General features: G+C 41.4%; 1 protein-coding gene across 2 annotated transcripts in view; it reads right to left on the bottom strand.

Moving 5' to 3' along the window:
* Positions 1–17,617, bottom strand: part of LOC311487329 (coxsackievirus and adenovirus receptor-like) — a 94,315-nt gene that overhangs the window by 65,356 nt on the left and 11,342 nt on the right. Inside the window, exons 3-7 of one of the 2 annotated variants that reach the window (XR_014699033.1) lie at positions 16,680–17,021; positions 16,498–16,605; positions 15,642–15,962; positions 12,597–12,920; positions 11,301–12,500 (exon numbers count right to left, since the gene is read on the bottom strand). Coding sequence is in view for 1 of the 2 variants with exons in the window: in XM_084543571.1 (XP_084399697.1) it covers positions 12,445–12,500; positions 12,597–12,920; positions 15,642–15,962; positions 16,498–16,605; positions 16,680–17,021 (1,151 nt within the window). In the remaining variant the exon portion in view is untranslated. Of the gene's footprint in view, positions 1–9,355; positions 12,501–12,596; positions 12,921–15,641; positions 15,963–16,497; positions 16,606–16,679; positions 17,022–17,617 lie in introns of those variants that run through there. The other variant, XM_084543571.1, reaches the window with a different exon arrangement.

Below are 17,617 nucleotides of genomic sequence, written 5' to 3'. Positions count from 1 at the left end.
CCTTATTTACCAGCTAGCCCCGTTGGTGGCTAAGGCTATGGGGCTTAGCGAGATAGACTCTGTGTTTTTTTGGATACAATAGGTCTGCAGAGTGACCGTATATGCCTTCTACCCTCATATTGACTTTGCTCAAACGGCAATAATCATTAAACGCCATCGTCTTCTCATGGACAGTAAAGCTTCTTCTTCCTCGTCGAATTTCTGTCGCTCTACATTTGTTATCTGGTATAAATGATACGATTGGCTATGAATCGCGCGCAAGGCAGCATGGGAATTACCAGGCGCATTTGATAGACATTCGTAGCGCCCAATAAATGGCTCTAGGCATTTGTAAAACCACGCCTCAAATACGAGAAAATGAACACGTAGTTTCCAGACCAGCATCTCATTGAGATGTGCAGTCGCGTCAGCCAGGCTAGTTTGGCACATGAACAAACAGCAGAAATTTGATGTCAACACATTTGTTTAAAAATAACCAAGTCATTAATTAAACTAAATGTATCATCTTTCAAGCATACAGCACTGTTGTATCTCTTCTTTAGTCTGAAATGTCCACATCCAGTTTGCTTGTGGTAGGGTTCTCAGTGTTGACTTCATCATCTTCATCTTCATTGTTGGAAGTGTTACTCCAGTGTTCTTCTGTGTTGATTTGGTTATCTTTATTATAATACGACATGTGAACCAAGGAAAGAGAATGAAAAATGTAGTTCATAAAACCATGACTGAAATTGTGCAGGTGGTTTGCTGTAGCTTTTGCCTTGTGCTGACAATGATGTCATTCGTCTACACTTGGGTTAAACTAGAGGTCTAACCCTAACCTTAGGTCAAAATGTTCTACAGTTAAGATAAACTGTCCGTTAGATGGTATGAATGCACTCAACTATTACAGCAAACCTCTAACTACATGTACAGTAAACTACATGTGTGCACTGTTGACACTTTTTGAGGGTGTCACTGGAAGCCCTCTGATGAATATGATATAAATCAGTGAAGTGACATATGACGTGGTAATGATTATACCTACTCAGGGGAGCTGACAGCACAGTTTAGTCTGACCTTTTCACATCACATATCAAACCAGTTCAACATAAATATGCAACTGTAAACGGTCATTTAATGTAAAGCTAGACACATGATAATCTTGGAGCTGACCTCACATCACCAGCAGCCTGTGGAAAGTAATGGAATGGAATATTCTACCAACTGTGTTGAACATAAAGCTCTGCTGCACTGTAAGCAGCAAACTAGCTGCTGTGTTCTTACCTTAGACATCATGAAATCATAACAGTCTTAATTCATTATCTGTTACTTACTTTTACTTTCCATCTGTACTTGGTAGTCCTTGGAATCTCTGCTGTGTAATCCTCCAAATGTCTTTTATAAGGTCTACGACGTTTCTCCATGTTAGCTCTAATGAGCTAATTCAGAAGCTTCTCCAGCTCTCGCTGTCACAGTGTCGCGCACATAAACTGTACGGTCGCGCTTTGCACTTCCGGTCCATGTTCCCGCCTCCCTACCTGGCAGCCAATGGGAGCCTAATTTCAAACTGGCGTCCACCGCTGCAGGTAACGATCTTGTTCTCCAAAGAAAAACCAACGGTCCCGTTCTCAACAAGGAAAGAAGGAGAAAACGACATGGAGGTGAAGTGGAACATTAAAGGCAGAGAAAAGTCAGACGGTCCAGCCTTTTTCCCAGCAAAGGTTTTAATGTTTGGTGGTAAGTTGTTGCATTTTATTTCTTCCCAGTTACCTTGATAGCATTGATTTAATCTGTCACTTTGTCATAGCCCAGTTGTTTGCACGTGACGTCACCTCCGGCATGCTGCCCATTGTTTTCCATCAGTTACCACTCTGTCATATTCAGTCTAGATCAGGGATGGGCAACTGACGATTCGGGGGCCGCACATGGCTCTCCGTAGACGGGCTCTGGCCGTGGCTAAGAGCGGAGGAGAGGGAAAACTTGATTGAGAAAATGGTGTGTGGGTTTCAGGTGAAATGGGAAGAAGGTTATCTAAGTACGCAAACAACAGCGACTTTTTACCAGTGCCCACTTCTGATAGTGGTGAGGTAGAGTGGGTATACAGGGAAAATGTTAAACTCTTTCTTAGTGTAAAAATGCACAAATTAGTTCTTGCACTTAATGTTTGTCTGTTGTTCTGCAGGTTTCTGCCATCCTTGAGATGGATGGTGATTTGTATGTTTTATTTTCATGAGCCCTTTGCGCTAAAAAAACAAACTGTAAGTGGTTATTTTTTGTTCGCTTCAATAAACATATATATATATATATATACACACACACACACACAAACATATTTAAAATGGCAGTTTTATCATATGGTTAAGTGTGCAGTCCTATGTGGCCCTCTGGTCGTGTAGATGAAAAATTGTGGCCCCCTCAAAAAAAAAATTGCCCATCCCTGGTCTAGCTGATTCAGGTGTGATGTATGCGCATTCCCTCTATAGAATTTTTTTCCTGATTGCATTTAAGTTCACAAATGTACCTGATAAACCATCCTTCATGCCTCTTTAACAATTGTATTAATTGTGGATGGTGAATAAAAATAACACTGAAGTAATGTTTTGTGTTTTTTCACTCACAGTCCATGACCAGGCCAAGTTCCCTGACACCACCATGCACGATGTGAGACCAATCAGAAGAAAGAAATGCCTATGGGAAAGAACATTTTACACTAAATGTATCTAATATTGTGTTGTTCATATTTAAATAATTCATTATGTTTTGTTGGGAAAAAAAGAGGATAAAATAAAAAATAAATAAAAAATCGCAACCTGAAGCACAACAGGAAACAGCCAATCAGACACCTTCAAAGCATTGGACTTCCTCACTGTCACCTGAGCCAATCACCTGCAGTCTTGCCAATCACCTGCAGTCTTTTCCACCTGGTATTCACCCCTTCCTTTGTTTGAAGTGAATTCAGCTTCATTCAGACACACGGTGGCAGGACTGAGGTGCGTTCTGGGTTGATGGCAATGGGAGGAAGTGACGTAGCAGAAACGAGTGAGAGTGAGATGGAGAATGAGGAAGCGGGAGAAACAAACCGTGGATGGGAGAAAGTTATTTCTAGGAAAGAACAAAAGAGAAGAAGATCTAATAGTGATAATAGTTTAAATGCTAAATCTCTGAAGTCAGGTGAGGACGATACTGGAGTAAATGTAAGACAACAGGAAGAAATAAAGGTAAAACTTCAGTTTGATTCGCCATGTTCTTTGAATCCATTGAAGCTATCAAAAGCGTTATATGACGCTGTGGGAACTGTGTCAGTTAAACCATTGAGAGATGGAAGTTTAATCATTACATGTGTCGATAACAGACAAAGAGACCTTCTGGTTAAAATGACAATCTTGGAGGGGAAGAAGATCAAGTGTGGATTATGGGAGAAGAAAAGAATAGTGCAGGGAGTGATCACAGGGGTCCCAACTGAGTTGACTAATGATGAGATTATGAGAAATGTGACGGGAGCTAAGGTAGAGAGAGTGAAGAGGTTAATGTATAACAAAAACGGGATTAAAAAGGAGAGTTTATCCATACTGTTATCCATGAGAGAGGAGGCATTACCGACAAGAGTTGGGGTAGGTTACATGAGCTACCAAGTACGTGAGTACATCCCACCACCACTCAGGTGCTTTAAATGTCAAAAGTATGGGCATATAGCAGCAGTATGTAGAGGGAAAGCCAGGTGTGGCAAATGTGGAGGGGAGGACCATGAGTATGGTAAATGTAAGCAAGGTGTTAAAGTTAAATGCTGTAATTGTGGAGGAGAGCACAGTGCTGCGTATAAAGGGTGTGAGGCGCACAAACGCGCAGCAGAGGTTCAGAGAGTAAAAGTAGAGGAAAAGGTAACATATGCTGAAGCAATTAAACAAGTTAAAGGAAAAAAGGAAGCAGTGTTAACAGCAGGAGTTGGTCCCGGAATACCTGGACAGAATCAGCAATGGCACTCTCAGGAAATTAGACAGATCGGAAAAGAAGTAAAGTCAAAATATATCGCAGTGGACAATGTAAAGTTTATAGCCTTCATAGCAGAAGTTATCAATTGCTCTGCTCAAACAGCGAGCAAAACTGAGAGAATCAAAATCATCATAAAAGCAGCACAGAAGTACATTGGTGTGGGGGAACTAACTATAGATAGCATCAATGATTTACTACTAGCAGAGGTTGGGCGAGAGGAATCACAAACATTATGACTCTGTCTATTCTTCAGTGGAATGCTAGAAGTTTAATTGCTAATGGTCAGGAACTAAAGCATTTTATTGAGGAATTAGAAGACAAACCCAATATTATCTGCATACAGGAGACATGGTTAAAACCAACACTGGATTTCATTATTTATGGATATACAGCAGTGCGCAAAGACAGGGACACTACAGGAGGTGGAGTGGCTACATTTATTCAACAGGGGATTAATTATAGAAATATAAACTTGAATATGCTGGTAGATGTAGAAGTAGTCCTGGTGGATATATGGATAGGTAAAACTAAGACCAAAATCATCAACTTTTATAATCCTTGTAAAAAAATCGTGAGAGAAGTGCTAGATAGGATGTATGAGGGCGGAAATGGAAAGGTAATATTATGTGGAGATTTTAATGCTCACAACACTCTGTGGGGAGGAACAAAAGTGGATGAAAATGGAAGTACTATTGAGGAATTTATGGATGACAATAAATTAATATGTTTAAATGATGGAAGATGTACTAGATTTGATGCATATCATGGGACAGAATCTGCGTCAGATCTTACGATAGTATCTGATCAGATAGCAGGGGTTAGTCAGTGGGAGGTTAAGGAAAGATTTCTTGGCAGCGATCATTATGTTATCTGGTTAAGTGTTGGGAATCAAAATTTGTGTTTAGAAGATAATTGGTTTCCAAGATGGAAAATGAGAGAGGCAAACTGGGGGCTGTATAGTTATAAAGTGAGTGGTAAGATGATGGAGATAATATCAGATAGGAGTTGTGATGTTGATGAATTAAACTCAAAAATAACGAATATACTGTGTGAGGCAGCGGGGGAGGTTATTGGTAAATCTTCTGGCATGGGGAAAAGGAAAATGGTACCTTGGTGGTCAGATGAATGCAAGGAAGCAGTAAAATCCAGAAATAAAGCCTTCAGAAATGTTAAATCAAACCATTCATATACCAATTTAATAGAATTTAAAAGAGCACAGGCAAAGGTTAAACAAGTTGTAAGAGAGGCTAAAAGGAAATATTGGCGTGAATTTTGTGGTAAGATAGGGGCAGAAGTTAAAGTGGGTGATGTTTGGAGCATGATTAGAAAGATGGGAGGAATTAGAAGGGAATTCTCTATACCTGTGATTAAAAATAATGAGGTAGAGGCAGTGACTAATCAGGAGAAAGCTGAGATGCTTGCAAAAGAGTTTGTCAAGGTTCATAGCTCAAAAAACTTAACAGATGGAGAAGTATCATGGAGAGTTAAAGTAATGGAGGAATCACTAGGGAAAAAGGTAGATAGTGAGAGTGTACTTGATAAGGAGTTTACTTTATTTGAGCTTAAGAGAGCATTAAATGGGGTCAAGAATACTTCACCAGGGAAAGATGGTATATGCTACAAAATGATTAAGGAGATAGATGATGTGGCCAAGTATGGGATTATAAAACTTTATAACAAGATCTGGGAGCAAGGTAAATTACCTTTGTGTTGGAAACACTGTAGTGGTTCCTATTGGAAAACCAGGAAAGGACAGAACTGAAGTTAAAAGCTATAGACCAATTGCATTAACATCGAATTTATGTAAACTAATGGAAAGAATGGTGGTTAGGAGGTTAATGTATGAGGTTGAAAAGAAAGATCTACTCTCCAAACACCAGAGCGGGTTCCGTAGTGGTCGAACAACAATGGACCCTGTAGTTTGTTTGGAGAATCTGATAAGGAAAGCACAAAATAACAAAGAAGTAGTTCTGACTACATTATTTGACATAGAGAAAGCATATGATATGCTATGGAAGGAGGGGTTATTGATCAAGCTGAATAGGATGAACATTGGTGGGAAGATGTTCAATTGGATTAGGGACTTTTTAAAAGACAGAACAATTGAAGTCAGAGTTGGGGTTAATTTTTCCAAGACCTATTCTATAGAAAATGGAACACCTCAGGGCAGTGTGTGCAGTCCAGTGTTTTTCAACCTAATGATCAATGACATATTTGAGTCAATAGAAGATATGAGAATAAACAGAGCATTATATGCTGATGATGGAGCTTTGTGGGTAAGAGGGCGTAATATTGAAAACATTACAGCTAAGATGCAACTAGCTATTAACAAGGTTGAAAAATGGGCATTTGAATGGGGTTTTCATTTATCAGTGGAAAAGACACAAGTTATCTGTTTTTCAAAGAAAAGAAATAACCCTACCATAGAACTAAAGGTATATGGACAACAATTAAAGCAAGTCAATACTATTAGGTACCTGGGAGTGTGGCTTGATGTAAGATTAACGTTTAAGGAACATATCCAAAAAATGTTGGAGAAATGCAAAAAGGGAAATAATGTATTGAAATGTTTAGCAGGGTACAACTGGGGAGCTTCAGGAACGTCCCTTAAGAGAATTTACATTGCTCTGATTAGATCAGTATTTGATTATGGATGTATTGTGTACCAATCTGCATCAAAGACACAAATCAAAGAACTGGACAGAATGCAGGCTAAAAGTCTAAGAGTATGTAGTGGGGCGTTTAGAACATCTCCTGTACCAGCGCTACAAGTAGAGACAGGAGAAATGCCATTAAACCTCAGGTGCCTGAAATTGTGTATGGCTTATTGGGTCAATTTAAAAGGACACAATGCATCACACCCTACTAAGGAAGTCCTAAGCGAATGTTGGGAATATGGGAGATCGCAGATATGTAGCTTTGGGTGGGATGCCAACAGATTAGCAAATCAGTTAAAGATACAGGATATACATTGTAGCAAGACCTTACATCTGGCAATAACCCCACCTTGGTTGTTTTGTTCTCCTAGAGTAATTATAGAAACAAAAGATATAGTAGGGCAGTATATTGAGACTATGTGTTACAATACTGCAAAAATATATACAGACGCATCAAAGGATTCTGAGGGTAAGACTGGAATTGGGGTGTATATTCCTGAATCAGAGATATATATCAAAAAGCGAACTACTGATAATTTATCTATCTTTGCAGCTGAGATGGTAGCCATTATCATTGCATTGCAATGGCTAGAAGAGGCTAGGCTCCCTAAAGCTGTTATCTGCTCTGACTCTATGTCATCATTAACATCTATTCAGAATGGTGAATCAGTGTGTAGACAGGACCTCCTGAATGAAATCAATCAAATTATGTTTATAATTAATCAACAGGGAAGAATAGTGCAGTTTGTATGGGTCCCCGCACACAAAGGCATAGAAGGGAATGAACAAGCTGACAAACTTGCAAAAGAGGCAACAAAAGAAGAGGAAATTCAAATAAATGTTCCACTCAGTAAGTCAGAGATAAAGGTAATAATCAAACAAAAAGTGAATGCAATGTGGCAGTCTGAGTGGGATAAGGAGAAGAGGGGTAGACATCTATACAAATTGCAACAAGAAATATCAAGGAAAAGGACCAGTTACACAAATAGACAGGAGGAGGTTTGGTTTAACAGATTACGAATAGGACACACTGGTTTAAATAGTAATTTATTTATCATCAAGAAACATCCATCTGGGATTTGTGAGGTTTGTGGAGAGAGAGAAGATGTGGAGCATGTCCTTTTAAGGTGTAGAAGGTTTTCTAGGGAAAGAGAAATACTGAAAAGGGCGGTTAATACAGCTGAGAAAGTATTCTCCTTAGAAACATTATTGACAGAGCCCAGGTCAGGAAACATGAATAGCTCTATAGTAGTAGTTCATCAAAGACACACAGTTAGCAAGTAGGATTTAGAACTCTTTGTTTTGTTTTGATTATTTTGTTTTCCTATATTTTATTTTTATTTATTTATTTTCTTTTACTTTTATACTTTATTCAGTTTCTTAAAAACCCAAAATGAACTGCACCTCAGTCCAGCAGATGGCGGTAATACACTTTGATTGTAAACTGCCATAAAACTCAACAGAAGAAGAAGAAGAAGAATTCAGACACACACAGCAGTCACTCGATCACACCATATCACTCAGCATCAGAATCTCTATCATAAACCAGCAGGAAACTGGAAACAGGACTTCTCCTTGGATTGGTGAGTCAAATCTCAATTGAAACAAGTGGGAAACTGCTCAGTATCAGAGCTAACAAATGCTAATGCTAACAGGCCTCCACCACTCCATTACCCAACCATTTCTACTGCTGCCTTGGATTTCTGGATATAACATTTGGCTGAACAGTGGTGAGACTGAGGAAAAGGCATACATTAATGTGGAAAGACTGATGATGATGATGATGGTTCTAATGATGCCTGTTTGCAAAACAGGTTAGGCTTTTATGGATGAAGAGATTCGAGATTGATGGCGAGCTACCCTTTGAAAGAACTGGACAACTTCTGAAAGGATTCGAGGATTCACCCATTCACCCACCCCACCTATTGGCAGGCCTCAAGCATACCTGCTCCATGCCCTTTCTCAATGGTGTGGTAGGAACATAACATCATATACCGCATTCACTGTTCACCTCCTGAACAAAGAACTGCCATTTCATACTGCTTTTGATTTAATTGATTGAAAGGTTTGAATTTGAGACTTGGAGGCGCATTTAACGAACTTATACTGAAACCACTACTAGCAGGACTGAATATAAACTATTGCATTGCAACTGTGAGATTTTTGTGTTACTGTTTTGGCTTAATCATTTTGCTCATTGTTTTCCTTGATGCATTTCAAGTATTTTTTGTTATAAGAATATTCAATACAATACCGGTAACATCCGTACTGTGTCTTGTGCTTCATTAATCTTCACACAGCTCCATGAGTCGAACCTTAGCCCAACATTATCCTAATAATTACATATAGTAGCCTAGCAAATTATTATTCCTCATATCTATTGTGCATTGTTTAATATGAATATTCTATTGTAAGTGTTACAACGACAAGTAAACTAGAAAAATAGCAAAAAATAGTTTTTCAGTTTTAGTAATTCCAAGTTCATATTTACCCTTAGCAAAAAGTAGTATACTTGAAGTTCATTTTTAAGTATGCTTGAGTATAAGTATACTACAGACCATGTACTTGTAGTGTACTAGAAAGTATACTAATTTAATACTACTTTGGACTAAATTGGAACATTTTTAATTTTATATAAGTATACTTTATAAGGTCATTTTAAGTTTACAAAAGTACACTTTGAAGTATACAACAAGTACACTCATCTATATACTACTAGTGTACTAGTTATATACTTCGCGTCCACATTTTAGTTTATAAAAGTTTACTTAAAGTATACTTTAAGTAAACTTTACACGTTCCAATTTAGTCAAAAGTATTAAATTAGTATACTTTCTAGTACACTACAAGTACATGGTCTGTACTATACTTACTATACTTATACTCATGTATACTTAATAAAATGAACTTCAAGTATACTACTTTTTGCTAAGAGTCTGAGTTCCTCTTTGAACCTGCTGCTCACTGATAACTGGGACACCCTGAGGCAAGAGTCTCGTCTAGTCTAGATTTTCGTCACATTTTTGACATTTTTAACTTCCTGCTGCCAGAAAGGAGTCAGTCAAGGTTGTCATTGTCACGTTTCCTAATCAGGGAACCAGACAAAAAGAGTCCACACCAGGCATGTACTTTTTAAAGAAAGAAATTTATTAAACAACTCAGAAACCAGGAATCAGTAATCAATTGTGTGTAATGGATGTGTGTCTGTAAGTGAGGTGGCTGAATGTGTATGAGTGTGTGGATGCAAAAACCTAAAGTTAATCCAACATAATCCATTACCACAGAACACCAGGCCCCAAACAGTTCCCACACCATGTGCGAGAGATCCAAGCCAGACAAAATACAGAGAGAGACTGTGTGGCCTGAGCAGAGTACTAATGCTCAGGCCTAGTGGCCACACCCACACCTTGCCAGGTGCCAGCCATTCAGCCTGATGAGCAGGCAGCACCAGGACTGGGAGGGATCTCCTCCCTCCGTCACAGCATTCAACAGCCATCACAGACATGGCTGAGTTCAGCTCAGTCTGATAAAACCACTTCCTCATTCAGCTCCAACGGTGGGGGAGGAGGCGACTGCAGCTTGAAACCAGAGACGCTCTGAAAACACTCCTCCCTCCATTTTGTTCTCTGGTTCCAGGGCGAGGCTCGTCTGGAGGCCTACAGGCTTTCTATCAGCTTTATTGAAATATTCTTCCTTCTGTTGTACAAGCAGGACATCATTCAACTGAAACCAGGCCTGATTTAGGATTTGATATGATATTATTCTGTTAGATATGAAGAGAGACGTCACTCTGAACTGTTCCAGATGAACTGAGGACATAATGAGAGACTGCTGGACTATTTGAAGACCTGACTGTGACCTCTGCAGGTTGTTGACCTGACCTTACCTGGAAAACTGCTGCTGTGTTGTTGTAGTTGTAGTTTGTGTGGGACTGGTTGAGCTGGACTCAGAGAGATTAGACTCTGGATTGAACATCTTTTAGATTGTCAGACTGCAGAAAAGAAAGCAGCCAGCAAATCCTTTCAGCTTCATTTTATTCATCAAAGCTCTGCAAAGAAGCTCAGGACAACAAGAGTGCAGCAAACAGCGTTCATCATCAGCTTGACAAACACAGAGAGGGAGGGTTTACTGGAGCTTTGACCTTTCCATCACAGTTAGAGCCATTCCATCCTCTACATGTTGCTCATTCACGCCATCTGTATATGGACTCTTTGACAGTATTAGTATCTCAGGCTGCATTTCTTCTTCAGGTGCTTCAATAAATACACAAACATCTCCGCAGAATATAAATGCATTTAAAAAAAGCAATCAGCACGTTAATGTGCAGTGGTAGATCGTTCCATAGCAGCAACAGAGAAAGCTCAGGGAGGTGAGGTGGGGTGAGATCATTTAAAGATTTGAAGGCAAATAAAAGAATCTTAAAATGCGCAGGCAGCCAGTGGAGGGAGGCCAGAAGGAGTTATGTGCTCCCTCTTACGTCCTCCAGCTAAGTGACGAGCAGCCACATTCTGGACCAAAAGGAGACGTGAGAGGGACGACTAGCTAGACCTCTTTAAATAAGTGACGAGAGACAGTGTCACAGGGAGAGCCTGGTGGCTTAATATGGGCGACCACATCTTCTACAATCAACAGAGACACCGGCTCAAACTTATCAAACACAGCAGAGGATGGAACAGGGTCAGAAGGGTCAGATGTAGGATCTGAGATGAGGGCCCTTGCAGTAGCAACCTTATCGATAAAAAAGTTCAGGAACCTATTGCACATTTCAGGGGATGTCTCAGTGGATACACGCTGTGGGGCATTAAGAATACTGTCAATAGTACACGTTGGTTGTGGTAGTTGGATTCAATCTGTTTTGCCAAGTGTTCCCTTTTGGCCTATTCTGGTAATGGCGCAAGCAGTCCTTCAGGATCTGGAAGAAACCTGCAGCTTGTCCTTCTTCCACCTGCGTTCAGCTCTGCGGTACTCCTGTCTAGCTGCTCGAGTTCTGTCGTTAAACCAGAGCTCAGGTTTAACTTTAGGCTGCACAGTTTTTAATGGAGCCACAGAGTCCAGTATGGTTCGGCAGGAGGAGTCAGACCAGGAACAGAGCTCCTCCGTGTTAGCAGATGCTGAGCTGGTCTAAAGCAGAAGAGAACTGAGCAGCAGTTAAAGAGTTAAAAGTCCGATGATACTGAGCAGGAGCGCCAAGTTTAACTGCAGCAGACACACGATCAGAAATCACATCGTCACAGATCTCCAAGTTAGACACAGAAAGACCGTGAGAGAAAACAAGGTCTAATGTGGGACCAGACACATACTGCACCAAACTAAAAGAGTCAATAATGTTTAAAAAGTCCTTCACCAACGGCTTATCAGGACAGCACACGGGAATATTAAAATCTACAATAAAAAGGGCAAGATCATACTTTGAGCGTAATTTGAGCCCGAAGATCAGAAAAGTAATTAATGAAGTCCTTATTGTATTTGGGGGGGTCGGTAAATAACAGCGCACAGCACCAGTCAGAGCGACCCACCTCACGTAAGGTCGCTTCAAAGCTGAAGATTGAAGATGAGACAGCGCGCTGCTTACATGTAAAACTGTTTCATGTAGTCACATGGAACATGAGAATCTCCTCTTCCTGTCAACTAATAGACTTCCTCAGAGGATCCTTCTGTGGTCCCTCTCCTCTCTCCTCCAGCTGCTGAACAGAGGGAACATCCTCCATGATGGAAAGAGCTGAGAGTTTTGTCCAGAGTGAGACCTCTGTCACGGTTCACAGGATCTATGGTCTAAAACCAAGGAGGACAACATGTGGGAGTCTGTCGCTAGACGTGATCAAACTGACTCTTCAGCCATCAGAGGAGACGTTACATCCTGGACCTGGACTCTGCCTGGAGAGGAGACACAAGACAGTTAGAGACAAAGAAAGAAAGAAAGAAAGAAAGAAAGAAAGAAAGAGAAAGAGAAAGAGAAAGAAACAGACAAACCTTTAACTCTGAGCAGCACTGTTTTCCCTCTCAGGATGTCTCCCTCCTTGTTGTAGACTATACAAAAGTATTGTCCACTGTCTTTCTTTGTGGGATATTTCAGGGTCAGACTGAGGTCTCCAGTTTTCAGCAGATCTTCATTCATCTTCGTTCTGTTTCTGTAAATCTGGTTCTGGTCTTCAAGCTGGTCAGAGCCATTCTGATACACATGGACCATCCTAGGGTAAGTGTCCCTCCACTCCACTTTAGTGTCTTCAGGCAGCTCTGTGGTTCTGAAGGTCAGCTGGACAGACTCCACCCCTGAATCCACCTCCACCTGACAGACTGAGAGGACAACAAATCCCATCATCAGCCACAACCACAATCCTCCAGGTGTGAAAACTGATCCAGTTATCACTGGCCGACAGTGGCATGCGACCTCTGAAGTCATCAGGTTTATATAAAAGCCTCTGCTTGGCTTTTGCTCTCTCTCTTCTCCTCCACTTGGCCCTTCCACTAGGAACTGCCAGCTTAAGAGTAACACACCAAAAAGCGACTTTTCCACCAAACTGGTAATATGACCTGGGCCTAGTCGAGCTAAGCTAAGCATAGAACTATGAACTTTGACTTGATCTGATATTTGTTTTTATTGAGTTGTTGTGATCATATTATAGTATAGTAATTTGATGTTAGTTTAGGTTATGCAACACATAGACTAAGGGTCTCTTGCATGCTTAACTAACCATTCTTCCTTTAACCTGGCACTTCTTAAAACTCTTATCACATTCCATACATACGTTCAACCAGCACATGGTCTGAGTGTCCCTTCTCAGCAGCCATCTTCTTTGTTCAAAACCTCAAGGCCCCAGTGGCCATTTTGACCCCCCCCCCACTGTATAAAGTACATTGTAGTTACTTTTATTCTTGTTAATAAATGTCCAAATTCCTTCACCTTAAACAGTTGTTAATGTGGCCATTTTGTTTATAGTTATTAAGTTGATTAACTGACAATTTAGTAACTATTATGAGACTGATTTGATGAATTGGCTATCTTTTCCTGTCTTAGAAGGGGGGTGCCCCGAGGTGATCTAGTAATTCAGATCCAATTATTTAATAATAAATAATTATTTTTGATAATTATTAATTATGGCGGGCACAGTGACGTGGTGGTCAGCACTGATGCCTCACAGTGAGAAGGTCCCAGGTTCGAATCGATGGGCCGACTGGGCCTTTCTGTGTTCTCCCTGTGTCTGCGTGGGCCAAGGCCGGTGCTGGAACAACACCCCCAGGAGATCGCTGCAGTGAGACGCTCTATCCTATTCCTCCCTCCCTTCCTTCACTGACACCTGTTGATGGTTGACTCCGTCTGGGACCCGATCAGGGACGTCTCCATGGCAACCTGCTGTGTTATCGCGATGACATCCTGTGAACTGAGGCACTGATTGGAAGGCTAGACGAAGCGACTCTCCAGGCTTATGTACACACAAGCACCCACGGACACTTACACACATGCACATATGCAGTACACCTCCCTAACCCCCAATCCCACGCCTTCGCCGATTTACCCCCCCAGTGCGACAGGCGGGGTCCGAAGGCTGCGCCTTAGTTGGCTATGGCTGGGGGATGCCTGTCTGCGCTGAACACCCCCCCCCCCTTTCCCCAGTCCCCTGGTGCAAGTTGTTTTGAGTTTTTATTTTGTAAAGTGTGCTCATATGTGCTTATGTTGCTGAGGTTTTTTTTCCCGGTCCCACACTGTACTCCCCCAGATAAGTGTAGTCTGGGAGCTGCTTTTTTTATCGTCCCCTCTCTTCTTGTTTTTCTTCCCTTTTCCTCCCCCGACTATTGTAATATCCCCATTGCGGGATCAATAAAGGTTTCATTCATTCATTCATTCATTCATTCTCTCCGGGTACTCTCTGGCTTCCTCCCACTGTCCAAAAACATGCTTGTTAGGTTCACTGGTGATTCTAAATTGGCCGTAGGTGTGAATGTGAGTGTGAATGGTTGTCTGTCTCTCTGTGTTAGCCCTGGCGACCTGTCCAGCTCCAGCAGACCCCACAACCCTTCACAGGAACAAGCGGTCACATAAGATGAATGAATGAATGAATTATTAATTATTTACGACAGCCAAACCCCAACATTTAGGCCTTAGTACACAGGCCCAACATAAATGGTGCCCCATGTGAGGCTGAGTACTGTTAGCAGTGATTCATAATTGTGCAATATTAATTTCAGCATAATTTTGGCCAAAGCCAAAAATATTTTTTATCAACTTTTAGATTTGTCAAAAGTCTTAATGTTCAATTCCACTAGTCTACCAAAGGAGTAGCCCAGTTGTACTCCAATAGTTTAGTAACTATTATGAGACTGATTTGATGAATTGGATGAATCTTTTCCCTTCTTAGAAGGGTGGTGCCCTGAGATGATGTAGTAATTCAGAAATGATTTAATAATAAATTATTATTTTTGATAATTATTAATCGTTTATGATAGCCAAACCCCAGTATTTAGTGCCTTGGTACACTGGCCCAACAGCTTTCATTCCAGTTCCATCTACTGCTGATGAATATTTGACTCCGTATAGATCCAGTCAAAGCCATAAACAGTATCACTATCAGTTTGTTTTGCTCTGTCAAGTTCTTCATATGAACCTGATCTTTGCTCTGTCACTTGTTGAGCAGAGGATTTCTCTGAATGATCAACACTTGATCTGTCAGGAGAACAGAGCTGTGAGGCGCCATCTCTGATAAACTTCCTTCTGCTTTCATGATGCTCATTAAGGATGTGATATCTCTGAGAGCTTCACCTGTTGGCTCTGGCTCCTTCTGTGCTTCCACTGATGCCAACAGCTTGTTGCTGCTGGAACTGATCTGAGAACAGTAGGAGCTGGAAAAGCTCTCTGACCTCTTTCAGGAACATCTGAATGACACTGACCTCTGACCTCTGACCTGTATCTACAGTACTCTCCTCTGACCTCTGACCTGTATCTACAGCACTGACCTCTGACCTCTGACCTGTATCTATAGTACTGATCCCTGACCTCCGACATGTATCTACAGTACTGACCTCTGACCTTGAGCTTCACACGTTTCTTCTTCAGGAGGATTCCCTCGTTGCTATAGATGGTGCAGGTGTAGGTGTTGTTGTCATCGTCTGAGGGGTATTTCAAGGTCAGACTGAAGTCTCCAGTTTTCAGGTTTTTCTTCATGTTTGTTCTGTTTCTGTAAATCTGGTTCTGGTCTTCAAGCTGGTCAGAGCCGTTCTTATACACATGGACGATCCTGTAACTGTCCTTCCACTCCACCTTAGCGTCTTTAGGCAGGTAAAGTATGGTTTTGCAGGGCAGCTGGACAGACTCCACCCCTGAATCCACCTCCACCTGGTAGACTGAGAGGACAACAAATCTGAGAGGACAACAAATCGCATCATCATCACGCCTCTGACACAAACCAGTGGAAACTAATTTGTGACTCAACACCAGTTTTCTTATTCAGGATATTTGGAGCAGTTACCAAAGAAGAAGTCAGGAACTAATGAGGAACCAATCAGATGAATGGATGAGGAAGAACCCTAACCCTCTGCTCTGGTTTTACTGGGACTGGAAGAGACCTGGACTCATGAGCTCAGAGCTCAGGTCCTGATTGAGGACGTCAGGAGCTTCTGATTAGAGCTGGATTGTGTCTCCGTTTGTTCCTGATGTCTTCCTGACTCGTTCCTTGATAACTAGTCAAAGCGTCCTGTAAAGTGCTGCAGACATGTTTGATGAAGAGTTTCTGACTTCTGGAACTAAACCTGGAAGTTTCTCTTCAGCTCTCTGTAGCAGCTGTTTGAACTCTGAACTCTTTCAGCAGCAGGAACAAGTCTCCTCCACAGGACACATGTTACCATCAGCATTATGGGTAGTGTAGTAGTAGAGACTCACCTGACATGAAGTAGTGTCGAGAACAAAACAAAAGACCCCCAACGACACCAAGACCAACCAGGAGAACCAGGAGAACCAGGAGAACTATTGTCCAGGTTGGAAATCGTTCTGTGGAAAAATATAAAGAACAACATGACCTCTGACCTCTGACCTGTATCTACAGCAGCTGGTTTGTTGCTGACCTTTGACCTGCAGATGTACATCTCTCAGTCTCTGGTATCCAATCCTAAAGTCTGTGATGGAGCAGGTGTAGGTTCCACTGTCAGACAGTTGGAGGTTCCTCAGATTCAGGCTGAAATCTCCAGTTGTCAGAGCGACAGTCTTCATGGATGTTCGCTCGCTGTAAAGCTGGTTTTGTTTTTTCAGGTCATCACCTTCTGTCTGATGCTTGTGGACCGTTGAAGGATTGAGGTCATAGCGGATCCACTCCACTGTGGGGCAGTCCAGGTCTAAAGTTTGAAACTCACAGGGCAGCAGGACAGACTGGTCCCCCTCATACCCTTCCACTGAGCTAAGTTGGGAAACTATGAGGACACAGAGACAGAGAAGGTTCATGTCAGCAGCTCATCTCATGTCTGGTCCATCCTCAGGTCAAACACAGATCAATGCAGCAAACATTAAAACTGAAGCCTCAACATGTTGTTGTGCTTTATGACAATAACATGGTTATTAACAATAATAATCACTGTTACTGTTCCAAGTGTTAACACAACACAATGAATGACTCCATGGTCCCAACAATGAGTCTGAATGAAGCAACATTTCATCCACATCTGTTGTTGCTGTCAACAAGAAAACCACAGCAAAGCAGGATGATTACTGAATATTATGAACATTAAACATAGAAGAAGCTGAAGAAACAGTCTGCAGACTCCCTGTTGAACACTAAATATCAGACAGAGTACAGACTGATGAAGCTAAAGCACATCATCCAGGTCACTCCTGGGTTAGACAGCTCAGTGGTTTGAAGAAGACTTAGCATCTGAAGGCCTTCATCAGAGTCCTAATGGTTCTCTTCTTCTTCAGGACACATTTTACTAGTTAACAGAATATTCAGTCATGTTTCTAATAGAGGTGTTTTACAGTGTTTGAGCTGTTAGGTCATAAAATGATGAGCAGA

Source organism: Chelon labrosus (genome assembly GCF_963514085.1).
Source record: "Chelon labrosus genome assembly, chromosome: 1".
Taxonomy (NCBI): Eukaryota; Metazoa; Chordata; class Actinopteri; order Mugiliformes; family Mugilidae; genus Chelon; species Chelon labrosus.
Note: the sequence above shows the minus strand (reverse complement) of the source record. Positions and strands in the feature narration are given on the sequence as shown.